At 32.3% G+C, this 26,982-nt stretch overlaps 1 protein-coding gene across 1 annotated transcript in view; it reads right to left on the bottom strand.

Moving 5' to 3' along the window:
• The window catches only part of Pigk (phosphatidylinositol glycan anchor biosynthesis class K), a 125,742-nt gene that overhangs the window by 56,776 nt on the left and 41,984 nt on the right, over nucleotides 1-26,982 (bottom strand). Inside the window, 8 exon segments of the mRNA XM_047517230.1 lie at nucleotides 10,701-10,873; nucleotides 15,502-15,612; nucleotides 15,833-15,915; nucleotides 15,918-15,949; nucleotides 17,807-17,917; nucleotides 21,030-21,066; nucleotides 21,069-21,126; nucleotides 23,560-23,695. Of these exon segments, the coding sequence (XP_047373186.1) occupies nucleotides 10,701-10,873; nucleotides 15,502-15,612; nucleotides 15,833-15,915; nucleotides 15,918-15,949; nucleotides 17,807-17,917; nucleotides 21,030-21,066; nucleotides 21,069-21,126; nucleotides 23,560-23,695 (741 nt within the window).

Here is a 26,982-nt window from a genome sequence, read left to right as displayed (position 1 = left end):
TTGAGGTTTTCTAAATTCCAAAAAAGAAAGAAAGAAAAAACTACCCTTAACACTAAAGTCATACATGATATATTTTAATCACTTTCTAGGATTTAGAAGATATTTATTGCAGTATTTGGGCATACTAAACAGAAATCATGATGAACATCTCTTATTTTTTAAAGCCTAATAAGAGCTTTCCCTTTAGTTAAATATAAGATTTTAAATGTATGTGTCATGTTTATGCAAAGCAATTACAGCAATTACAATTTTATGTCTTACCATATAGCTCATTATAACTTTCTCAGGACCTTAAAGCAAAAGTGCAGAAGATTGTCATGAAACATTCAATCTTTAAAACACCTAATAAAAATCTAAAATATTATGTTCCTGTCTCTCAATATTGATGCTCTAGTCTATATATACATTGTTGGTGTGAAGTAAAAATGTTTTTAAAAATTAGATATAATAGTTTTAATAAAACCAGTATAAACTGCTCACAGAATAATTCTAAACTTCTAACTGGCAATATAGTTCTGACCAAGTAAATTAGATCCATTACTACTATAATGAACTAAAACTTTTATGAGAAAAATTAGCAACATAAAAACATCAAGAAATAAGCATTAAGTCCTGAAACAGAGTTGTATAGTTTTTTTGTTTGTTTGTTTGTTTGATATGTGGTGCTGAGGATCAAAGCCAGGGCCTTGTACATACTATGCAAGAATTCTATCACTGAGGTTCATCCCAGCTTCCTAAAATAGAGATTTTAAAAAATTATGAAGGTAAGTATGAGGGTGACAAAATGGAATTCTAAGCCAACATTCACATTTAGTTATCATGTGACAAATTCAGGTATTCTGTGATCATATCCTATGAACCCTGTACTTCATTAATTTTTGTTTGTTTTTTCATTCCTTGGGAAACAATACTACAAAATATTAATTAACATTAGAAACTGATGCCATCAGATAAAGAGCAAAGAAAGGCTCTTTATATTGAAGTTAAAATGAAGTTGCTCAAACTCATTAAAAAAGGCATTCCATAACAATATTCCCTTAGTGACTGCCAGAATAACGTCACAATTTGATCAAATTAAAGAAAGTACAAAGTCTAGAATATTACAAAGTATGATAAGAATTTCACAGACATGAATTTTTAAAAAGATAGGGAATAATGGAGCTAGTCAGTATTGGTAAATTAATGTCATCTTTAGCTCAAATCAAAATTGTCAATAAATCTTTGTTTCATGAAGAAACATGTTTCTCTTTCTTATATATTTAATTACTATTCATAGTAACAGGACAGGGACAAATCAAACATGACTTTTATTCAGTCTTCTGCAATTTCTTTTTATGACAAAATTAACATTGAAAGAGAAATTTTAATTACCTCATAGAAATTTATCTATTATATTATTACAAATATACTTTAAATAATACTATATCAATTTAATGAAAACTCACTAAATGACTTTACTTTCAGGTTTTGGTTCCCTTTTGGCTTTATTTTTTAAAGTTTATAATGAAATTTCAATTGACTAATGAGCAATGACAATGGTAGTTTTCCAATAACAACAGTGACCCCAATTTCCATCAAACATGAAGGATATTGCCAGCCAACACCTCAGTGCCCCATCTTTTACCAGGTTCATTTTTGTCCCACAATAAAATCTACAGGTAGTTGAATGTGAATATTATGAAATCAACTATGAAGATAAATATGAGAAGACCAGGCTAATAATAATTCCTGTAAGAATGGGCCATATATGGTGTTTTTATCACCTTTTTTGCTGCTGTGATGAAAAGATCTGACCAGCACAACTGTAGAGGAAGAAGTTTATTTGGGGGCTCATAGTTTCAGAGGTCTGTCTATAGGCAGCCGGCTCCACTGCTTGGGGCTCGAATGAGGCTGAACATCATGGAGGAAGAGTATGGCAAAGGGAAGAGCTCACATGGCGATCAGGAAGTAGAGAGAGAGCGGTCTCCCCTTGCCAGATCCAAACAAATACACCTAATTCCCATCTCCTCCAGTCCCTTTACCACTTCAGTTATCACTCAGGTAACCTCTAGCAAGGGATTAATACACTGATTGGGTTAAGATTCTTATAATCCAATTACTTCTCCTCTGGGCCTTCTTGCATTGTCTCACATGTGAGCTTTTGAGAGATAGCTCACATCCAAACTATAACCTATGGCATGGCTGATAAAAATGCAAATCAAGCTATTTATATAGCACTATAGTATACCATAATAAAGAAGGTAAAAATCCACTGTATCTCTTTTACTACACAAGACATCAACATTACTGCAATGAGTTTTAGATGGTAAGTATGCTCATTTTATATACATTATCCCCAATCCTCAAAATTAATCTAAAAGTACAAAGTAGACCACCCTTTTAAAGATAAACTATCTGAGTTTCAGGAAAACTAAATAAGATGCCTGAAAGCACAAAGCAAGTGACTAAACCAAATATGAATGAAGTCTTATTCACTGTCATTTTGTTCCTACTATAACAGGTTGCCTCAAAGGTTTCATGGAGAACTAGGATGGGCAATGTGTAACTGAAGAATACCTGAAAACCAGATTAAAAGATAAATTGTGTTCTGCAAAAATGACAATTTCCAAAGCTGAAATTAAAGATGTATAATATTAATATAAATGTCTTCTTTTTCTTGCTTTACCTAACCCTAGTGTTATATATATAAAATCTTTGGAAAATTCAATCTACATTTCCCTACTTAGAAATAAAAATTACTTTACCCTTATTACTAATGAATTACAAATAATCCTCACACAAACATCATAACATTTTTTTGACTCTTCAATTTCTTGGTTCAGTATTTAATAATATCCAAACTAATCAAAAAAAAAATGCCAGAGAAGTGATAACTCAAAAGCATCCTGTATTTTATGGCTAAAATCACGTATGGTTAGTTTTCTTACAGCAAAACAACTTACATACACAGAAAAACTCTTATTCTTTATCCATATGCACAAATATATAATATTACTGCCACCTTCTGGTAAAAACACAATTTCCCAATTCTTCATAGTATTTCTACAAATGAAAATCCTCCAAATATGAAATAACTTGCTTATGCTAATAAAAGCATAATGGATAATTTAAGCAAACAGCCAAAATGTACTATAATTAGAATTCTAGCAATAATTAATTTTTATCAGTACATGTGATAAGCTTTCTTGATGTTGAACATTTACTAAGCACTTAACTCTATTTGAGGCAAATAATTAAACGCTTTATAAGCAAAATTAAAATTCTCTTAAAAACTATATGATTATTTTTCTCATCTTACATATGCAGAAACTGAGAAGAGTTCAAATACTTTGCATACATGGTAACATGGCTAGGAAATGGCAGAGGATCTGAATTCACAAGTTGATTCCGATGGCTTTGCTTTAGGTTATTATGCTGTAATATCTCCTATAATGTCAGATAATAAACATTAAGTTACTTACTTTAACTTACTTAGAACATTAAGGTTTAAATTGATGGCATAAAATAATATTATAATTAGTATGGCAATCTGGAGAGTCACAGAACATAAAGAATTTAAAAAGGAAGCTGTCAGTTGCAGTGGTGCACACTTTAATCCTAGCTATCCAGGAGGCTGAGGCAAGAGGATCTCAAATCTGAACCCAGTCTGGTCAACTTAGTGAGACCCCTATCTCAAAATAAAAAATACAATTTTAAAAGGACTAGGGATGTAGCTTGGTGGTAAGGACCCCCAAGTTCAATCCCCAGTACAAGGGAGGAGGGGAACTGACTCAAAAAGTTACAGAATGTATGATTTCATCTATTTGATAAAGGAAACCTAGGGACAGAAAACAGATCGGGGCTTCAAAGGACTTGGAGAAAAAGTGGATAGAAAAGGGCATAAAAAGAGTTCTTCAGGTGAGGAACAGATTTGGTATTATACAACTGTATGCATTTGTCAAAACTTAGAAATGTAACCTAAATAAAATAAGGTGTTTTACTTAAAGTAAATTATATTCATTTTTAAACAGCTCAAAACAAACTACAGCTATGTGCAGTAATATAAATGAATTACACAAAAGCAAAAGAAACAAAACATAGTGTTTAGGATACATGCTTAGGGAATAAAAACTAAAATGAAGAACAAGAAAATAAATTCTGCAAAAGCTGAGAGAGTAGTTTGTGAACTGGGTGGGGAGTTGACTGGGTAGAGATAAAGGAAAAGAAAAGGGATATGAGTTTCCAGCATATCAGCATAGTTCTATTTCTTTATCTGATCATTACATGAATATCTGCTTTGTGACAACTCATTTTTATTCGTATCCTTTACGTACTGTATCCTTTCATACAATTTATATTTTGTATCCTTTTCTGCTTGTGTAATAACAGAAATTATTGGGGCAGGGGTAGTACCAGAAATTGAACCCAAGGGCCTTAGCCACTGAGCAACACCCCCAGCCCTTTTTTATACTTTATTAAGAGGCAGGGTCTTGCTGAGTTGCTTAGGTCCTCACTAAGTTGCTGAGGCTGGCTTTGAAATTGTGATCCTCCTGCCTCAGCCTCCCTAGCTCCCTAGCTATAGGCATGTGCCACCACAACCAGCTAGAAATAATAAATATATGAAAGCAAGTCAAGTAGTTCAGAGTAAATTATGAAAGAATAAAAATGGAACATACAATATTTAGAAGTAGGGAGCATTCCTGGATTTGTATATTTGCATCACTGTTTGTTAGATATGTGACTTTAGGCAGACTTCTTGACCTTTCTCAATCTCAGTTTACTCATCTATAAAATGGAGAAACTGCACCTGCTGCATGAAGTTATCATATGGATTAAATGAGATTGATGCAAATATCCTTCAGGGTATCTGCCTAGTTCCAAGTTAATTTCTGGGAGTTCACTTTACTCGCATTTGGTAGGTTCCAAGCAGTCACATTTTTGTGTTATATGACCCTTATTACTTCCCAGTTGACCAGAGGGGCACTTGACCTACCTGAGTTGATCACAATGTCTTTTGTAAAATGTAGAATGGGGAATGAGAATTATTCTTTGGGCTTTATCATGAACAGAAGAGATGTAAATCTTCAGAACACTATCAATGAACACCAGAAAAGGAAGTAAAAAAATCAATTTCATTTACAAAAGTATCAAAATAAATAAATGCTTAGGAATAAATTCCACCAAGAAAGTGAAAGATCTGCACACTGAAAACTGTAAAACAGAGATGAAAGAAATTGAAGACACATATAAATGAAAACATATCCCATATTCATGAATTTGAAAGTGCTATTAAAATGTCAACACTATCCAAAGCAATCTAAATATTCAATGTAATCTGTATCAAAATTCCAAGAACGTTTTTCACAGAAATAGAAAAATCAATACTAAAATTTGTATGAAACTACAAAGACCCCCAAATAACCAAGACAATAATAACCAATAGTAACCAAGGCAATCTTGAGCAAAAAGAACAAAGCTGGAAACACTATAAGACCTGTTTTTTAAAATAAACTAGAAAGTAGCATGGTACTGGTAGACAAACAGATACACAAACCAATGGAACACAATAGAGCTCTCAGAAATAAATCCACACTCTTACAGTCAACCAATCTTCAACAAGATACCAAGAACACAGAGAGGAAAAAACAGTGCCTTCAATAAATAGGCAAAAGTCAACTAGAAATAGGTTCAAGACTTAAAGACTTAGATCTGTAAAACCACTAGAAGAATTAAAATAAACAACAATGACAACAACAACAAAACATTTTGACACTGGTCTTGGCAATGATTTCTTGAACATGATCACAAAAGCACTGGCAACAAAAAGCAAAAACAGATAAATGCAATTGCATCAAACTGCATAGCTGCATAGCTTCTACAGAGCAAATAAAAGCAATCAACAGAGCAATGAGACTACCTACAGAATGGAAGAAAATACTTATAAACCATATGTCTGATAAAAGATTAATGCCCAAAATATAAAACTTAAATACTGAATAGTTTAAAAAAATCATCCAATCAAAAAATAAATAAAGGATCTAAACAGACATTTTTCAGAAACATAAATGGCCAACAGGCATATGAAAAAATGCTAAACATCATAATCATCAAGGCAGTACAAATTAAAGACAATGAGATAACCTTCATACCTGTTAAAATGATTACTAATAAAAATGCAAAGATATAGTGGAAAGGGAACCCTTAAGCACTGATGGTGGGAATGTAAATTAGTACAATCATTTCAGAAAATACTATGAAGGTGCTCAAAAAATTAAAAACAAAGCTACTGAATAATACTGCAATACCACTTCTGGGTTATACATCCCAAGGAAATTAAATAAGTGTGGTAGAGATAATCGCAATCCCAAAATCACTGTAGCATCGTAACTTTATTTTACTCAATATACCTAAGTTTCAGAAAACACACTAAACAATTCCTATTCCATAAAACTACTTCTGTCAATTTTATGTATTAATATCTTCCATAATATCTGATTAGTAGTGTATACTATACTACTACACAAAATATTTTTTAAAAGGTCAATCTCAACCAATGGATTGAATTGTGTCTTTAATATATATGTAGAAATAATATTTTTAAAGCATAATTGCCAATTTTAAATATTGTATTGGTGTTTTCAAACTAAAGTATGAAAAATACATAAACATTCTAGACTACAACTTCCTTAATAAAACAGTTGGGTTTTTGTGTGTGATACCTGATTTTTGGTAAATACTGCTGTTCTCTAAATAAACTTTCATGCAGTGAAAGCCTTTGACAAAATTCAGCAGCCATTCAAGACACAAACACTGAAGAAACCAGGGATAGAGGGAAGTACCCCAACATCATAAAGCCTGTATATGAAAAACCCAAATCCAATCTCATAATAAATGGGGAAAAAATCTGGAAAAAGACAAGGATGTCCACTTTCACCACTCCTATTTAATATAGTATTAGGAATTCTAGCAAGAGCAATTAGGCAAGAGAAGGAAATAAAAAAGGATTAAAAATAGGAAAGGAAGAAGTCAAATTATCACTATTGCAGATGATATGATCCTTTACCAAAAAGATCTAAAAAAAAAAAAAAAAACACTCCACCAAAAAATTGCTAGAACTAAGTCTGACAAAGTAGCAGATTAAAAAATCAACATACATACAAAAATCAATACCTTTCCTATATACCAACAATGAATCTGCTGTGAAAGAAATCAGAAAAGCAATTCTATTCACAATAGAAATAAATCTAACCAAGAAGGTGAAAGAACTCTACAATGAAAAGTAGAGAACTTCGAAGAAAGAAACTGAAAAAGACATAAGAAGATGGAAAGACTTCCATGTTCACAGGCAGAATTAATATTATTAAAATGGCCATACTACCAAAACAATATACAGATTCAATGTAATTCCCATCAAAATACCAATGACATTCCTCACAGAACTAGGAAAAAACAGTCCTAAAATTCATCTGGAAGAATAAAAGACCCAGAATACACAAAGCAATTCTAAGCCAAAAGAGCAATACTGGAGGCATCACAATACCTGACTTCAAATTATACTACAGAGTTACAGCAACAAAACTGCATGGTACTGGTGTAAAAATAGATACTAGACCAATGGTTCAGAATAGAAGAACAGGGACAAACCCACACATCTACAGTCATCTGGCCCTTGACAAATGGTGCTGGGAAAACTGGTCATCCATGTGGAAAAGAATGAAACTAGACCTTTATCTCTCACCCTGCACAAAAGCAACTCAAAATGGATCAAAGAACTAGGAATTAAAACAGAAACTGCAACTCCTAGAAGAAAACACATAGTCAACACTCCAGCTTATAGTCACAGGCAATGACTTTCTCAATAGGACCCCTAATACTCAGGAAATAATGCCAAGAGTTAATAAATGAGATGATATCAAATTAAAAAGTTCATGCACAGCAAAGGAGGCAATTAGGAATGTGAAGACAGAATCTACAGAATGAGAGAAAATCTTTGCTACCTATTCTTCAGACAGAGGATTAGTATCTAGAATACGTAAATAACTCAAAAAACTTAACACTAAAAAAAATCAAATAACCCAATTAATAAATGGGCCAATGAATTAAAGACTTCTCAAAAGAAGATAAACAAATGGCTAAAAATACACAAAAAAATCTTCAACATTAGCCTATAGGGAAATGCAAATCAAAACTACACTGAGATTTCATCTCACACCAGTTAGAATGGCAGTCATCAAGAATACAAACAAGAATAAATGCTGAAGAGAATGTAGAAAAAAAGTAATACTCTCACACTTTTGGTGGGATCACAAATTAATATAACCACTATGGATATCAGCATAGAGAGCCCTCAAAAGACTAGACATAGAACTACCATATGACCAATTATACCACTCCTTGGTATTAATCCTAAAGAATTAAAGTCATCATACTACAGTGATACAAGCATTCCCATGTTAATAGCAGCACAATGCACAACAGCCAAACTGTGGAACCAGCCTAGATGTCCACCAACAAAAGCTGGATAGATAAAGAAAACGTTGTATGGACACACAATGGAGTTTTAGTCCACCATAAAGGAAAACAAAATTATGTCATTTGCAGGAAAATGAATGGAATTTGAAAACATTATGTTAGGCAAAATAAGCCAAACTCAGAAGGTCATGAATCATATATTTTCTCTCATATGCAGAAGCAAGAGAAAAAAAGGAGACAAAAAGAAAGAGGAAGGTATCTCACGAAAATGAAAGGAAGATCAGTAGAACAAAAAAAAGAGACCAGGAGGTGGAAGGCAGAAAGGCAAGGGTGAAGTGCTGGGAAGTCAAACTGGCTAAATTATATTGTTATATTGTGTGCATGTACTATGTGCATGTAATATATAACAACAAATTCCACTATTATGTACAACCATAAAACACCAATAAAAAGTGTGGAAAAAAAGACTATTTAAAAAACTTCTGGGCTGGGGTTGGGGCTCAGTGGTAGTGTGTTTGTCTTGCATGTGCACCCAAATAATAAATAAAATAAAGGTATTGTGTCCATTTACAACCAAAAATTTTTTTAAACTTCCAATTGTCACTCATAGATACATGTAAATATCACCTTTATACAATGAGATAATATCTGTAACATTCATGTAAAAAAAATCCTGGGAGCACAATGGGAACTACCAATTCTCATACATTAGTTGAATAAAGTATACCAGTAATTTTTTTTTTTTTTTAAGAGATGAGGTCTACTATATTGCCCAGGTTACTCCTAACGCCATTCCAGGTTACATCAGGAGTCCAACAATCCTCCTGATGGAGCCTCTGGAATGGCTGAGACTACAGGTCCATGCCACTAATATTCAGCTTACAGTTATGAAACTACCTGGTAAACAATCTAAATAATATTTATCTATGAACACTAGAGGGTGCTCTAATTCAACAGTGCTTGCTGCCTGGCTTTAAAGCTTTTAAAATAATTTTTTCCTCAAAGATAAATTAAGATAGTCTTCACTCAATTTTTGCTTTCAAATTAATACACAGAGAAAACCAAAGGGTAAATTTCCATTCTTCCAGAACATATAACAGAATTCCACTGAAACAATGTGCATTATCAATCACTATATATTTAATATTATACTGAGAATAGAAAATAAGTACAGAAGTATAAAGATGATCCTTGCCTATAAAGGAGATTAATTCAATGTTCAGATGGTTAAGATAAGGGTAAATATTATCTTTTCTAGGCTTAAGTTCAAGGGGAATTATAAAATGAATTTGGTAAAAGACATAATACTCAAAGTTTTGTTAGAGTTTAGCCATTTTTATGAAGGCAATTGAAAGTTGTTATTTAAACAAAAATAAAAGTAATATTGCTATAGGATCTTAATCTACTGCCTTAAAACTTTTTTAAGGCAACAGCAATAGGAAATTGGAAAAGAAAAAATATAAGGCTTTCAATATCCAGAACAGGTAGCGATATCAATTCTAAATATTCATAAATAAGTATTTTGTGCTAGTTTTTGGATTAATTCCTACCACATTCTAAGTTCAACTAGAAATCTTTGAAATGTTCAAAACTGTGAGAAATTATATGTTGCCATTTGGCAAGGCAGGAAAGTTCGCTGGAGTATGATAATATGAGACAATAAATAACATTAGACAATAACAAAAAAAATTCGATACCTAACAAAATATATTGTTAGGTATTTCAAGAAAGTGGGTATTAAGTCATTTATTTAATTTTAATAAGACATTTTGCCTTTCAGGACAAAAAAGAACATTATAAATATTTCTAAAATTCACTTACCCAAAGTCAACCAATTTCTTTCAACCTCTCTCACACAAAATATACATGCACAGCAATCCACTCCTCAAAAAGGAAGAATCTGTTTATATCTCTCTCATGCCTTTCCCTAACGAATTACCAAGAGTTCCAATAAACAGAAAAGTATGGCTGTATAATGGTCAGTTAGGGGGAAAATTTTAGGCTTAGCAAGTCTCATACTGCACTATTACCAACACTGCATTTTAAAATGCCAGCATAAGCCAAATCACAATCTTAACTTCCTACTAATATTTATTAAGCTTTTGTCCATAAATCTATAAAGCATATGGCCTATATAAAGTGAATATTCATTAGAAATGTGAAACTACTAACACTTTCTTCTGTAAATGTTTCAAAAAATTCACAAATCATGAGATTAGACTATTCAAATAACAATTTTAGATGAATACCTGCTTTCCATGATTTCTGAATCCTCTTGCAAACTAATAGTTTCTGTTGTAATTTCTACTTTTCGTACGCTCCCAAAAAAATCAGTTATCAGTACATTTTTAGGGTCCCTCTGAAAGAGATCAGTACGATGTCCAGGAGTAGAAACACAGAGACTTTTGGGACATACTTGAAACTGGAAAAAAAAATAATAATAATAAATGCAACACATGCATACATACATACAACTTTTATTAAATCCAATTACACAATACAGTAAACCATAATGTATCTTTAAAGTTCCTCAAGCTATGTATGGTGGCACACACCTGTCATCTCAGTGGCTCAGGAGGCTGAGGCAGGAAGATTACAGGTTCAAAGCCAGCCTCAACAACTTACCAAGGCCCTGCCCAAAATGTAAAATAAAAAGGACAGGGGATGTGACTCAGTGGTTAAGGTCCCTAGGTTCAAACCCTGGTACAAAAAAAAACAAAAACAAACACCCCTCCCCCCAAAAAAAGTTCCCCAAATACAAAGAGGCTATTGGTTCTAAAGATTAAATCTCACTGGGCACCTCCTGTCTATAATCCCATCAATGTAAGAGGTTGAGGCAGGAGGATAGCAAGTTCAAGGCCAGCCTCAATTTAGTAAGACCCTGTCTCAAAATAAAAAGGAATGGGAATGTAGCCCAGTGTACCCCAGGTACAATCCCCAGTTTAGGGGTGGGGGGGAATGAAAGTCTTATTATTCCTATTAAATTCTAAGAAAACAGCTATACAGACATCAGAACAATGAAAAAAGAGAAGCAGTTCATGGAGAGGGAAAAAAGTTTCAATTGCTTGAATCATATGTTACAAAGTATATTTTGAACCCCTAAATCCAAGGAGAACTCATACTCACATTATGAAAACAGAATTGTTTATTTGTTGACCTCTACATCCATTTCAGTAGGGTGCTCGCCCTACCAGAATGGTTTTCAAAATTTTGTAACCAGGACCCTTGATTCAAACTTAAAATTCAAACAAAATATTACATGGTAGTCAAGTATGTAAAAAAGATGAAAGAAGAGCTGATCTGGATTGCAAGTAGGTAACAAGTGACCTCCCCACTACTTAACCCCCTTGCTCTTGCTGTGAAACTTTGCACCATTTTATAAATCGATTAACTTTGTTTATCAATGATGAAAATAAATCCAAGACACCTGTACATTCTATTGCTCCAAAGAATATAATGTGAAAACCATTATAAATGGTCCACCACTTACATAGATGCCACAATAATTTGTGTTGATCTTATACCTAATATTCCACATCAGTGGATTATCAAGGACACACATAAATTATTCATTCTGCAAATCATAAAACATTTCTGTTACATATAGTTCCCACCGTTACCTTCCATAGAGGATACAAAGATTGATAAAATCCCCTGTAAAGGTTTTATGTCTTTGGTTAGACAAGAATAAAACAGAACAGGATACAAAAAACAATGTCAGGTTCTACTTCAGAAAAGGATGAGTTTTTTAAAGTTCAAGAATGAGAAAAAAAGATACTGTGAGATTTAAGTTTTTATTTGAAAGAAAAGTAGTTTTTATAGATGGAAAATAAGAACATTCCTAATACAGGATCAGTTGCAGAGATGTATAAAACAATCTAGTTTAGTGAAGCACAGGATATAAGAAAGAACAATCACAAGCTTGCCAGTAAGTGCCCAGACCCACAGCACCTCCCACCTGTGAAGACAAGATCAGTTGCACAGGTAATTACCAACAGGAAGGGAGAGAGGTAGAGAAGGACAGAGCATCAAGTTTATGAAACACCAAGTTCCAAGAAATGTGATAAACAATTTGAAAATACTCTCATTTAAGCCTACTGATAGCTCTGAGGTATGTTAAGTTATATTTCCACTTTAAGGCTCAATGAGATTAAGCAATTTGACTAACATCACATTATCAGTAATCTTTCCCTTCCCTGTTCAGAAAAACAGTAAGTAGAAGGAAAAACAAAGAAGAAAACAAGACATAAATTAAAAGCAAAGAAAGGAAAAAAAGAAGGAAGCTCAAAAAGGTAAAATGTCCAATAGGAAGGACACAACAGATGAAAGGTTGAATGAGCAAACTAAAAGATTAAATAAGCAGAGGTAAGACAAGTCCCAGGTATACCATGCCTCTGAGAGCATTCCTGTGAGAGCAATTTGACAGACTTTATTAGGCACAACAGCAGAAGAAAATTTAAAAAGTAGTCAAATGAACTTGAGAAACACTGAATATTACCTTCTACTTTGCTGCTAAAATAAAGATAATTCCACTTATTATGAAAACATTCTTTAAGAATGTTTTCATATCAATCTGATTTCCTTAGCCTCTACAATGATCACCATGAATCTAATCCCCTTTACTTACAGAATCTCCTGACTCCAAACAGGCTATATATTTACTATTGAAGAATCATCTGTTATTTCAACTTTTGTGCATCTGTAGGTATTCTATTTCCCTAAAGTGTCTATAATTCTTTCCCTTCAAATTTGAAAATTTACCTCCTCCATGAAAAAATTTATTCACTAATCCCACTATATTTAAAGGAACCATATAAATGTGCATTGTTGTAACATCCTTTCTTTCATTCAATAAATATTCAGTGAACATCTACAAATAGACCAGGTTCGGTGGACGGTACGATGCATAAGCATTACATCTTTTATTTAAGAAGGTCAGACCCAAAGTGGAGATAATGGGGAATGAAATCAACCAAATTATGTTAAGTGCATGTACAATTATATCATAATGTATTCCACTATTACATATATTATCAAATAAAAATTAATTTAAAAAGTTTAAAAATTAACAACAAAGAAGACACTTCCTTTGAATTGCAGAAGGGTATATCACAAAACTAAACAATGGTAGTGCAACACTAAAAGTATAATAAAGGCATATGCAAGAGTTATATATTCACAAGGGAAATAATACCTAGAGGGTTCAGAGACTTCATATGACAGGTAACAATTTATAAATGTGCTCTCCAACTGTTATCGATGACATTAAGGAGCTAATCATCAAGTCCTATAATTTTGCTGTTGCTGAAACACCTAATACAGTACTCAAAATACAGCTGTTTCTTAGCAAATTTTACTGTTACATATACTCCAATAGAAAATAATATTACACAAATGATATAGAGATATATCAAATCACTATACTAATAAGCTGCAAGAGTATAGGCCATCCTGGTTGCATTAAGATTAAAGTAGTCATCATTAAACTTTAAATGGAATTGGGCACATTTATGCACACCTACAGTCCCAGTTACTCAGGAGGCCAATGCGGGAGGATGGAGAGTTTCAAGTCAGTCTGGGAAACTTAGAAAGACCATTTCAAAATAAAATAAAAGGGTTGAGGATGTAGCTCAGTGATAAGAGTGCTGGTCCCAGGTTCAATCCCCAGTATCAAAAATAAATAGTTTTTGGTATGGTGACAGGGCAAGATGAGATATTAGCAAGGAATATTTATTAAAAAATAAATAGCAACTATGAACAATTAAAAAACAATAGTTTCCTTACTCTTTCCCCATATAATTTCAATGGAAAAAGTACTCTTTAAATCCATTAGACATTTAAAATATAAACTACATATATTTTAAACTTTTGAGATTATGTTAAGCAATACATAAAATATACAATATAGAATTCAAAAATAATACTAAACTTTTAAAGTAACTGGAATTTAGGTGATTATTATTTCTTGAAGTTAAAGCAGCACTGTCATTAAGTTTTGTTTCAAACTTCAAATCAAGACTTAACAGCCACCAAAATAAATGATACTGAAGTTAGTACATCTATCAAATTTGACAGCCTAGAGTAGTGGTTTTCAGAATATTGCAGCAGAATCCCCTTCATAAAAGAAAATTTACCAAAGAAAGCATTTCTATATAATTTTAAAAAATCAATGCAAATGTGCTGGGCTGATGTGGATAGGAGAGAGCCCTGTCTGCTCAGTCTCCATTTCATTCCTAAACTCCATGAAAGCAGGAAATGTGTCTGCCTATTTCATTGGGGAATAGCCAGTAACTGGCATTTAGCAAAGACTCAAATATCTGTGAATGAATGAGTAAGGTGTAAGTTAAAAGAAACAAGAACAGAAAGTCATCTACACAGGGTAATTTATTCAGCTTAGAATTGTTGTTTCAAGCTTTTCATTATTCCTGCTTTTCAAAAGCAACTTAAAAGCTAATTTAATTAAAAATATATAATCAGCACAGAAAAGTCAGGAAAGATTTTTGAATGAAATTCAACAAATGATGTCAAAAGATTATAGTAGAAGTTGTAGGGCACATAAAAATACATACGACAAGATTCCTTTCATTTAGGAATTTCCTATTAAATAGAAAGGCTTTCACTCAGGTCAATAAAAGACTGTGATAATTGTTACAAAAGAAATAAAGTTCTAAGGAAATTGTGAAAAGATAAAAGAAATTCCAACAAGGAAACACTTGAATAGACTTCCTAGAGGAGATACATCTGACTGGACCCCTGAAGAATAGGTAGAATTTCAAAAGGATAATCTTTAAAAATTTACATTTCTGATAGGGAAAAGAGAATGAGTAAATCAATAAAAACAGGAAAACACCTCGGGAACAAGTTAACTTGACTGAAGCTTTGGATCTTTTGTGGTAAAGAGAGAGATACTAACAGAAAGGGAGATTTAAAACAATTTAACAGGTCATAATTCATAAATAGAAAAAGTAACCCAGAGAAGTCCAGAATAAGCAACTTCATTTCTCACATTAACATAACTATGTGTTATAATCAAATCAAAGGAATACTTACAAGGTCATACATACTAGTTTCACTAGCTGGATTAATTTCTTCCAAAAATTCCAACACATAAAATGTGTACCTATCCATAAGATGGACTCCAACTGCAGGATCAGGTTGATGCTATGAAGAGAAAAAGAGAAGGAAAAAAAAAAAAAAAAACACAATATATATCTAATAGTATCATTGTAACAAATGCTTAAAATATAATTAAATTTTCTTCTGTGTTAAAAAGTCTAAGAATAAAAACTAATAGGTACATTCTAAAACTATACAAGTGATTTCAGAAATAGTTACACATTCCAAAAACACTACCATTTACAAATTGGGAAAATGCACATACCGAGAGTGAATCTTCTCCCACTTGGCTACTAGCTAGAGCCATTATGTTAGGAGAATAAAATCGTTCATACATGGATGCTCCTGACAAGTATCAATAATAAAGAGTAGCTCATTGTAGCTGAAAGAAAAGTGAAAATATCTTTGATACAAATCATGCTATTAATCATACAAAAAATTTTACTATAATTGTGTAACATAAGATGTTTATGTCTTATGTTAGCTATTTCATTATTTCATTAGCTAACAATGTAGTGTCTCTAATAGACATTTAGCATTTGAAAAGTTAAAGATATAAATCCTATAAACAGGGAGCAGTAGTTGTGTCTCAACTCATATTCTTCTCTATTGTCTATGTCACCTGACTCAAAACCAAGTGAATATTCAAGTCAACAACCACTTATTTGGCACCCACACTGTCCTAGAAACTGAGTTAGGTTCAGAAAAAAATGTGTGTCAGGAGGAGGGAGGTGACTTAGTCACCATACCCAAAGAGCTTAAAATGTAACTAAATTGAAATGAGGTAAGTGTGACAAATATATATTGAGTCTACAAAGGCCCTGACACTATGCTGGGGATAAAAAATCCCGGACCTCAAAGAGTTTACAGTCTAACAAAGCAAAGTGTTCTATGAGTGCTGAGAAAGGAACAGAGGGAACTGAAAAGAAAAGCAGGCCAGGGAAAGGTGATGCCCAGCATGGGCAACGAAGGGTAACCACTATTTTATCTAATAGGGAAAGAAGAGATTCCAACAGAAGAAAAGGCACCCAATGTGAAAAAGTACAAGAGTTTAGAAAGAGTAAATTTGGGATAATGCAGAGAATTACATTTTTAAAAAAGATGAGGTAGGGCCACATTTGTAAAGATACCATATGAAGCCTATATCTTATTCTGTACATTTGAGGAAGTCACCAAAGAGGTGTTTTCTTTTCTTTTCTTTTGTTGTTAAATGAAAGAATAACACAATCAAATCTCTATTTTACAAAAAGCTAGATAACTGGTGAAGGTGAAAGTAAGAAGTAGGTAGGCTTTGGGGGAGTTTTCCTCAGATGTTGGGTTCTAAATAAACAGCTAATAATGTTCCTAAAAAAGGACATATAGAATCTTGAACCACAATGTCCAAGAGAATGACAGAAAGTACAATTAATATGACACATCTGTTCTGAGACAAAATCTTTGCAGGACCATAAGGATCAGAGACCTCCAAAATTATGAAAGGCAGTATTAAAACAACTAAGAGCAAGCTCTGTGATCAGATCACTTGGGCATAAATCCTAGCTCTGGTACTACTAGATGCATGAAGTTTAGCAAGTTACTTAATCTATCTGTGCCTCAGCTTACTCATTTGTAAAAACTGGAAATAATTGTATTTATCTCACAGAGTTGCTACTGAATTAAGTGAGATAATCATGAAAAACCACAGTGCCAGCACCTAATATATGCATCCAATAAATTTAAGCACTAACTAAAACATAACCAGTACTCAATAAAAGTTTCCTCTTCAACATTTCCATACATTCTATTCAGAAGTGATCATTTTTGTAGTATACTTATACACACAATTCTCTCTTATGCTAGATTTTAAACACTCTGAGGGATGAGTAAGCATCATATTCCCGTGTGCCATGTGAAGAGAAGGTAATGCAATCAAGCTAAAAGTAGTTCTATTGCTACTTTGAGTCCATGTACGCTCACATATATGACAACTTTCAACTAAAAGAATGCTTACAAAGGACTTTCCTCCAACAAGGATGCTAAATAACAAGAGATTTGATCTTCAAAGGTTAATTTTTTTCATAAGTAATAACCCTTGAGATTTTCCTTTAAAAAATGCAGTTCAATGCACAACAAATATAAATTTTAAATGTGGAAGAAATGATCAAAGTAAGTTAAACTTTTATAAAGTAAGAACTATGAATCTATCACTAAAAATTTAGGTATTTATTTATTTCATGAAAATAAGTCATTTTCTAATTACCGTCTTTTCTGCCACATTTGTTCAAAAGCATCAGCAAGTTCTATGTTGGTAATTTCTTCAGAATCTTGAAATTTCAAGAAACCATTTCCACCATGTCCTTGTAGGAAAAGTCAAAAAGTCAAATACATACATTTTTTATGCAAACCATACACAGCCAGACACATACACTTACTTCATTCATCACAAAATTTAATATCACTTGTTTTATGCTCTAAAATATGTACTGTGAAAACAAATGATTTTTCTACCACATCAATTAAAAAGAGGATAATGACAGACTGTGTAAAAAATAGTAGATATACATCTTCAAGAGTTTTTTTATCATTTAATTCCAGAAACCCATATTTTTACCCTTTCACTGGCTCTATTACTATATCCAAGATTTATTCCAGACATACAATTTTTTCGAATGCCACACAAACATTTTTAATGAGGAAAGAGTTCAAGACTCTTGCTAGTCCCATGGTATGATTATACTATTCACAGTGTATATATTTAGAATGCTATTAATACTAGGAAGTGCAGTTCTCACCTAAAAATTGACATTTTTATTGTCACTGACAACAATCCCACAAGAGTGGCTAAAAGATTGTGACATTCAGTATGCATGAAAGAGCCATCTAGACTGAAATCTGCTGTGCCATTTACAATGTTATTTTAGGCAAATAATTTAACTTATGCCTAGTTTCCTCAGTCATAAAGTAAGAAACATATCAGCAAGATCACCCCTAGCTTGCTTTTATAGCTCCTCTTTGAAGATTCTTAAAAGTGCCTTCCACTGAAAAACAACATAGAAGACACTACCTATTTTAGTGTCTTCCCCTGGATATATGCATCCTCATGAGGTCATAAATGGTTAGTGACTATGTCTATGTGGTATGGTGGGGGGAATATTCTTCCCTCCTATTAGATACAACTCTGCAGCTGGCATGCAGTTAGTAAGTATAAACACACACTGAATTTCAGCTCCCCACTTAATCCCAAGCCAGATGCTTATATATTTTATTTATATTTTTATATTTTTATTTCTATATGTAAATTTTATATATATAAAATTTAGGATATTACAGGATGTATAGTAAGCTTTAATAACTATTAGTTATTTTTATTATCACATTATAATTATTAGCCTTTATATTCTCTTACATGAGATTGGTAACCTTTTTCTATAAGGTATAAATGTTTTAGGATTAGGAGCCATGTGGTCTCTGTCACAGCTATTGAACTCTGCTATTACAGGGTGAAAGCACCTGAAAAAATATGTAAATGAATAGGTACAAATGTGTCCCAATAAAACTTTATTTCCATTATGAGTCATCATCCGCTTATCAGCGAGATCATTTGTCCTTTGTAATTTTTGAGATTGGCTTATCTCACTTAGCATGATATTCTCCAATTTCATCCATTTGCCTGCAAATGCCATAATTTCATTATTCTTTATAGCTGAGTAATATTCCATTGTATACATACCACAGTTTCCCTATGTCAATGTATGATTACACAAATGGTATGCCTTTTCTCCATGTACAGAGAAATGACATGTATCCCAGTTGTTTACAATAAAAATAAAATTAAAAAAAAAAAAACTTTATTTCCAAAACAGACAGACAGTGTAGGGGTGATACTTTGTCAAACTGTATCTTAAACTATTGGAATTTCTTCTACACCTTGAGTTATTCTAAAAGAGGACCAACAGAATTAGAAAAAAAAAATGTGTAAATCTTTTAGCGCATCAATTAATGCTACAAAATTTTGGACTTTATTAACTGTTAATTTATAAAGTCCATAACTTGAGAGAACTTAAGAAGTGGTAAATAAATGCAACATGATAAAGAAAAGCCATTAAGCTAGGATCATTACCTATCCTGCCATGTGACATCTAAGAATCATTCTGCAGTTCTTTTATTATCAATTTAATGGAAAGTTCTCTGAAAACTTTATTGAACACCTTTTGATCAATACTCGGATTTACTGAATACTACTATAAGATAGGCAGTGATCATAAAAAGATGAAAAACATAATTGATGATTATATCTTAGAATTCAAAATCAATATTTACTTTGGGATAAAAGTTGTAAACTAGGACTATCTCGGGCAACTGGAAGCAAAAGTTACCTTAAACTTAGAAAGGAAATTCCTGATAAGAGGTAGTCATATAGGCAAGTGGACTGAGAGGACATCATAAGTAAAGGCAATAGTTAAGTAAATATTTGGAGAACAGAATAGTCAAGAGCTTATACTTTAAAAAGTATAAGAATTAAGACTGAAATTAAATAATATAACTAAATCATAACATAGTATTATATATATATATATATATAAAACTATATTTTGGAGAACTTTATGTTCCAATATTCCTCAAAGTAAGTTAAAGGACAATACTACATCTCACATCTCACAACTATGTTCATAATGCAATTTCATGAACCCACACTCCAGAACAAACTGATTAAGAATTTAAGAGAAGGTCTAAGTATCTACATTTAGTTAATCTTATACATACTAAAACTTGAGACTCAATCAATGGAAATCATTTAAATTTTAAGTAGAGGACAGAGAGACTTGCAACTTCTATTAAACATTTTAGCAGGATGGCTAACAGGGTAACAAAATTTAAAGGAGGGATGCTTTAGCAGTATACAAAGCAAAAGGTAATAAACTTTACCAAGGCAAGAGTAAAAGCATAGAGACAAGGAAACAGCAATACCAACAAAACATTATAAAGGCTGAGTAGTGCTTTTCCAAACTGCTTAGAACCAGAATGTTTCAGATTTCATATTTTGAAATATTTGCTTCTACATAATGAGATATCCTCAGGAAAAGACCCTGTCTAAAATGAAATTCATTTCATGTTGTATGTACACACATAGCCTGAAGGTAGTTCTAGGCATTATTTTTAGTGTGCCTGCCTTTCTTACAACTACTTGTCATGTGAGGTCAGTGTGGAATTTCCCACTGGTAACATCCACATTGATACTCAAAAGTTTCAGATTTTGAAGCATTTCAGATCTAACTTTTTTTTTATTAGGAATGATCAACCTGCACCATTTTCAAATATCATTTCAAGTAGTTTTGTACCATGAGAAGACAGAACTATGTAACAAAAACTATTTTAAACCCAAAATCTTTTAATGTGTTTAATGCCCATGGAATTTCTTTTCAAAAGAGTTTCAACATATTCTACTAAGAATCTCTACATTCAAAACTACCTGTCATATAAATAAGATATTGCTTCTATCATCAGAAAGAAGACGTTTGACCGCGGAGTACTAGATGGAATCCTCCCAGTTAACACCCGCAAAAAATTTTCCACAGTTACCTAAATAGAAAAAAAGAGAGAGAGAGAGAAATGAGTTTAAAATAGAACCTGAAAAAAAAAAAAATAACTTGGAGGAAAAAAATACGTAAATCTAATTTTAAAACTGTAAATACTACACAAAGTATTGCCTTCAAACTTACTCAAAAGCACCTGGTGTATCTACAAGCAATCAAGAAATATATGAAAAGTGTTCACATCTTTAGTAATAGAGAAATGCAAATCAAAACTACACTAAGATTCCATCTCACCCCAATTAGAATGGCGATTATCAAGAATACAAGTAACAATAGGTGTTGGAGAGGATGTGAGGAAAAAGGTACACTCATACATTGCTGGTGGGGCTGCAAATTAGTGCAGCCACTCTGGAAAGCAGTATGGGAGATCCTTAGAAAACTTGGAATGGACCCCACCATCTGAGCCAGCTATCCCATTCCTCAGCCTATACCCAAAGGACTTAAAATCAGCATACTATAGAGATACAGTCACATCAATGTTCATAGCTGCTCAATTCACAATAGCCAGACTGTGGAACCAACCTAGATGTCCTGCAATTGATGAATGGATAAAGAGACTGTGGTATATATATATACAATGGAATATTACTCAGCTACAAAGAATAATAAAATTATGGCATCTGCAGGCAAATGGATGAAATTGGAGAATATCATGCTAGTGAGATAAGCCAATCTCAAAAATCCAAAAGACGAATGATCTCACTGATAAGCGGATGATGACACATAATGGGGGGTGGAAGGGGGGCAAGAATGGAGGAAGGCGGGACTGTTAGAGGGAAAAGAGGGGTGGGAGGGGGGGGGGGGTAGGAAAAAATAACAGAATGAATCAACCTCATTACCCTATGTGAATGTATGATTACACAAATTGTACTGCTGTTACTCCACATACAAACAGAAACAACATGTATCCCATTTGTTTACAATAACAAAAATTAAAAAAAAAAAAAGCACCTGGTGTAATGGCACAAGGCCTATAATCCCAGCTACTCAGGAGGTTAGGCAGGAGGATCCTCCTCAGACATTATATTATTATGCCCTCAGACATAATATATGACCTAAGTCATATATATTATGCATATATAACTTTAAAGAGTGGAAATCTATCCAGCTTTCTTGTGGGATTTTTCTCTAGAACATGGGTATATAAATGTGTATGAATATGCATGTATAGATGTTTAATCTATATTTTGCCCAAAAGACAGCAAAATCCCAATTGTTTTAATCAGACTTCTTCCTAACAAATATTTTTTGTTTGTTTTAATTAGTTATACCTGACAGTAGAATGCACTTTGATACATCATATATAATGGAGTATAATTCTCCTTCTTCTGGTTATACATGATGTAGAATACTACCAGTCCTATAGTAATATATATACATGGGGTAATAATGTCTGATTCATTCTACTATCCTTCCTACCTCCATCCCCCCTCCCTTCCCTTCACTCCCCTCTACCTAAAGTACTATTCTCACCCACCTCCCCATCGTGAATTAGCATCTGTATGTCAGAGAAAACATTGGGCTTTTGGTTTTTTTGGGATTGGCTTATTTCGCTTAGCATGATATTGTCCAGTTCCATCCATTAACTGGCAAATGTCATAATTTTATTCTTCTTTAAGGCTGAATAATATTCCATCACACATCTATACCATATTTTTTTATCCATTCATTTGGTCAACATTTTAAAACATCTAAATAAATAAGTAAAAAGTCAAATACCCATGCAGATTTAATTCACTGAAAAATACTTTTTAGTCTACAGAGGACCACCTAGGTACTTGCTAGGTACAAATTATGTAGATTTAGGTCATGTCCAGGAGGAGTTTACAGCTTAGGAGGAGATAGTTATGCTTTCATACTTTTGGTAGCTGGTAAAAGGGAAGGATTATCTAGAAGAACACTGTCACAATCTGTTAATTTTTAAATTTCAAAGGAAGAAAATATAGTTAAAATAGCATTTTACATAATTTTACTTTTATTTATATATGCATAAAAACACTGGAAGCATAATAAAAGTGGTTTAATCTCTAAGCAATAGACATATGGTGTTTTGTTAGTCATTATAATTTTTCCACAATTAATATATTTACTAAAAATTCTGAACTTAAAATTGTAGAGCAAATGTGAAAAACAAGTAATAACATTCCCTGTAAAAGAGAAGTAACACATCAAGCATCACTAAAATGCTCTAATATAAAAGCCAATACAAAATTTTCCTATCTTAGATACATATATGAAATGTTCAAACTTTATGGTTTTATTCATATTATTTCTTTAATATGACTGCAGAGACAAATTACATGAAGCTCAGCAAAATTAGGTACTAATTTTAAAGAAAAGAATAGGATAATTATATTCTTCTACTGTCTTAAAACATAAAAGTAATGCAACAGTTCAAATATTTTGAATAAACAATTACCTCATAGCTTCTATAATCCACTTCTACATCATCTCCATACACATTCAGTTCCATATTCTTGTGACTGAACACTGTAGCTGGTTTGGGATTTCTAGGATTGCATGCCATATCATCAGCAAGCATCAGGACAATGTGACTAGGAAAATAAGTTCCAGTCAATATATTCTTTAAATAAAACCAAAATGTTAAACACATACATTTTATTTATACCATGTAGCAATTATGCTCATTCTTTTCCTCATTAAAACTAACTAAATTTTCAACTACATATTTAAAGAGGCCTTAGTTACTTTTTCCATATTCTTATGTAATATAAATTTTATTTATATTTTTAATGTGGTGCTGAGGATAGAACCCAGTGTCTTACATGTGCTGGGCAAGTGCTCTACCCGAGTCACAACTCCAGTCCTGAAAATTTTAAAGTAGAGAAATAGAGCAATCTAGCATGAATTATGCATAGAACTTGAAGTTACTAACTTAATTTTTTTCCCAACAGAGTTTACTTTATGTCATATAGCAAAGGGAAAGCTAAAGAAGTTACACTGTCTTCCCCATTTTTTTTTAATTTTAGTCACATTTGACATTCTCTAGACTTAAGTGTTCACATTAAACAATGATATTCCCAAGAATTTAACTTTTAGACTCCCAAAGCATGCAGTCTATCAGCATGTGGGATCAATGTGGCAACAGGAACACAGTTCCACTCCTCCCTAATTCCAGCCACCATCATCTCTGCACTAGATGCCAGAATCTTACTTAAATAAGCCAAAACTTTTCCATTTAAAACCTTCCCAGCTTTCCCCATTATAAATAGACTAAAACTGAAACCACTTACATAGTCTTAAAGGTTCATTTAATATGGTTTCTGTCTTTAGTCCCTACCATTCACCTTCTCTAGATTCTTTCCACAATTGGTCTTTCTATACCAGAAGTATGCCAAGTCTTTCTCACTTTAAGGGTTACTGACCAAACTTTTAAAACGTCTTTCCAAACAGATATTCAAATCATTCCAATTTCAGCCAAGGTACTCATTTTCTTTGACTTTATATAGAACGTCTACGAATCTGAAATCCCCATCATCTTCCACCACATTTCCATTAGAATATAAGGTCTCAGAGGACAGTTCTCTCTATATCTGTTTACTACGGTCATTCAGACAGTAATAAAGTCTTGCATATAGTAGGAACTCAATAATTTTAAGTGACTAAAACATTTTCATTTTTGCATATCATTTGTTTAAGAGGAAATTCCAAAATATCTCTTACATACTTCTTTTCTTGAGTCTACGACTAAAACTAGTGAACATGAATCAGGAAATTTTTATTCCACCATAGATTTGGACTTCCCAAACTTAAGGGAAAAATTAACGTGGCATACATAATTAGTTTGGCAAGAGAGAGCAAGAAGAAAGTGTTCTGCTGCATATGTTCCAAATACATTAAAGTTCAAAATTGAAACATTGTGATTTTTCTTGAAAATTGGCTAGATTTCTACTTTGAAATCATTCCAATCCTGCCACATTCAAATATCAGATCTTCAGCTGTTACTGATTCATACTCCCAAAATGGTGAAAGTTATTCCTCTTAAAATGGAAAGAAAATATATTATCTTTTTTAATATCTTTCATATCATTAATTTGCATTATCAATCCTATAATTTTTAGTTAAGACTGAACTGAAATACAAATGTCAATATGTAAATGAGTATTCCTTTTCACTATGTCTTTTGTTTAGTGTTAATTTCACTCTCTAAAAACTAAATGACTATTTAATAACTATATGTAATATTAACCAGTAAAGAAGTAATAATTTCAGCTTAAAATTATAAATTCGATCAACATTTTTCCTGAAGATAATTTTAACCTCAGTATAAGTATTCTGTCCCTTGATCAAACAATATCATAAAAATCATCTTAATATTTGTAATAATGTGGATAAATTCAAAAAAGTCAGGAAATACAAGGGATCTCAAAGATTTAGAAGTTCAAACACATATTCTAATTCACTGTTTCTGAGAACTTAAAAAATGCACAGAACTTTTTTTCTGTAGAAAATAAAAATTTTCCTTGGTCTGTGCTAATTTTTTTGTTTAATGGTACTTAATAGATGCATGCAAGTAAATTACTTAGGTTCACTATATTCCTTATAAAACTATAGAATAAAGATAAAATTATAAATTAAAATCTAACAAACCTACCAAACTAGAAATACTCTAAAAACATTAATCCTATTTGAAAGATGATATTATTTTGCTAAGACCAAATGACTACTGTTATGTTTAAAAGAAGAGCTTCAGGTTTGGTCCTACGTTTACTTTCATTCTACATTTTAGCATCAACATACAAATATAATTCAATAATACAGGAAATATCTGTTCACAAAAGTATGTTGTACAATACTCAATTCATAATTTCTAACCCCATCTTACCATTAAAGACAATCAGATCTTATATTTAAGTAAGTTTTTGCCAATAAACATTCCTTGAGTGCTAGTTGTGAGTTCTCACTTGCTGACTCCTTAAAATGTCTTTTTCACTTGACTACTAAGGTTAGCATCTCAGCAGTTATTTAAATCTGCACTTAATGGGTATCAAATCAATCGCTGCTAAAATTAAAACCAAAAATAATTTACCTTAAAGACATACTTATACATGCCTACAAATAAATAACAAGAATTTGCTTTCTATTTTATTAAAATTAAAACAAAATCCCCAAAATACAACAAATCCATACAAGAATATGATATTCCTTGGCGAACCATATGTGATGACTACCATATGTGATGACTCAACTCTCACACTTTATTCTTTTCAAGCCCCTGCAAAAACTTCTTTACACAACAAAGCATATGTAATATGGCCTTCTCTCAATTTAAAAAAAAAAAAAAGTGAGCAACTGTATGGCAATTTAGTTAAATAAGTTATTTATATAAACAAATGGTTTCCAACATTTTTTAACTGTGTACTCCCTTATTGATTAAAAATTTGTGAGGACAAACTCAAATCTACAAATAAGTCATATGTATTTACTTCTTTAAATATATAAGACTCAAGAAGCAAAACTTTTTTCTTTTCTGATAAAAAACAAACAAACATAAACTACCAGTGTGTTTTTCCTTACCATTTTTTTGGTATCTGATATAAATTATATATTCTTATCATACTGAAACAGATTTTTTTTAAAGATCATGATCAATATGAAAATAAAATTCTAAAACTTCTCTTAAAATAAGTTTAAAAGCCCAATATGAGAATATACGTAAGGGGGGTGATCTAAAATAAATGTTTTCCCATTATTATGTTTGCCACACACTGAACAAACAGATAAGTCCTGCACTGAAGCTGCAAGGTCATTCTTGACTTGTTTCCTTGAAAACTTTCCTTAATCCAATCAGGAACCCAGGGGTCAAATGGGATAAATACTT

The sequence above is a fragment of the Sciurus carolinensis genome, chromosome 1 (genome assembly GCF_902686445.1).
Source record: "Sciurus carolinensis chromosome 1, mSciCar1.2, whole genome shotgun sequence".
Classification (NCBI taxonomy): domain Eukaryota; kingdom Metazoa; phylum Chordata; class Mammalia; order Rodentia; family Sciuridae; genus Sciurus; species Sciurus carolinensis.
This window is presented reverse-complemented; position numbering and strand designations above follow the sequence as displayed.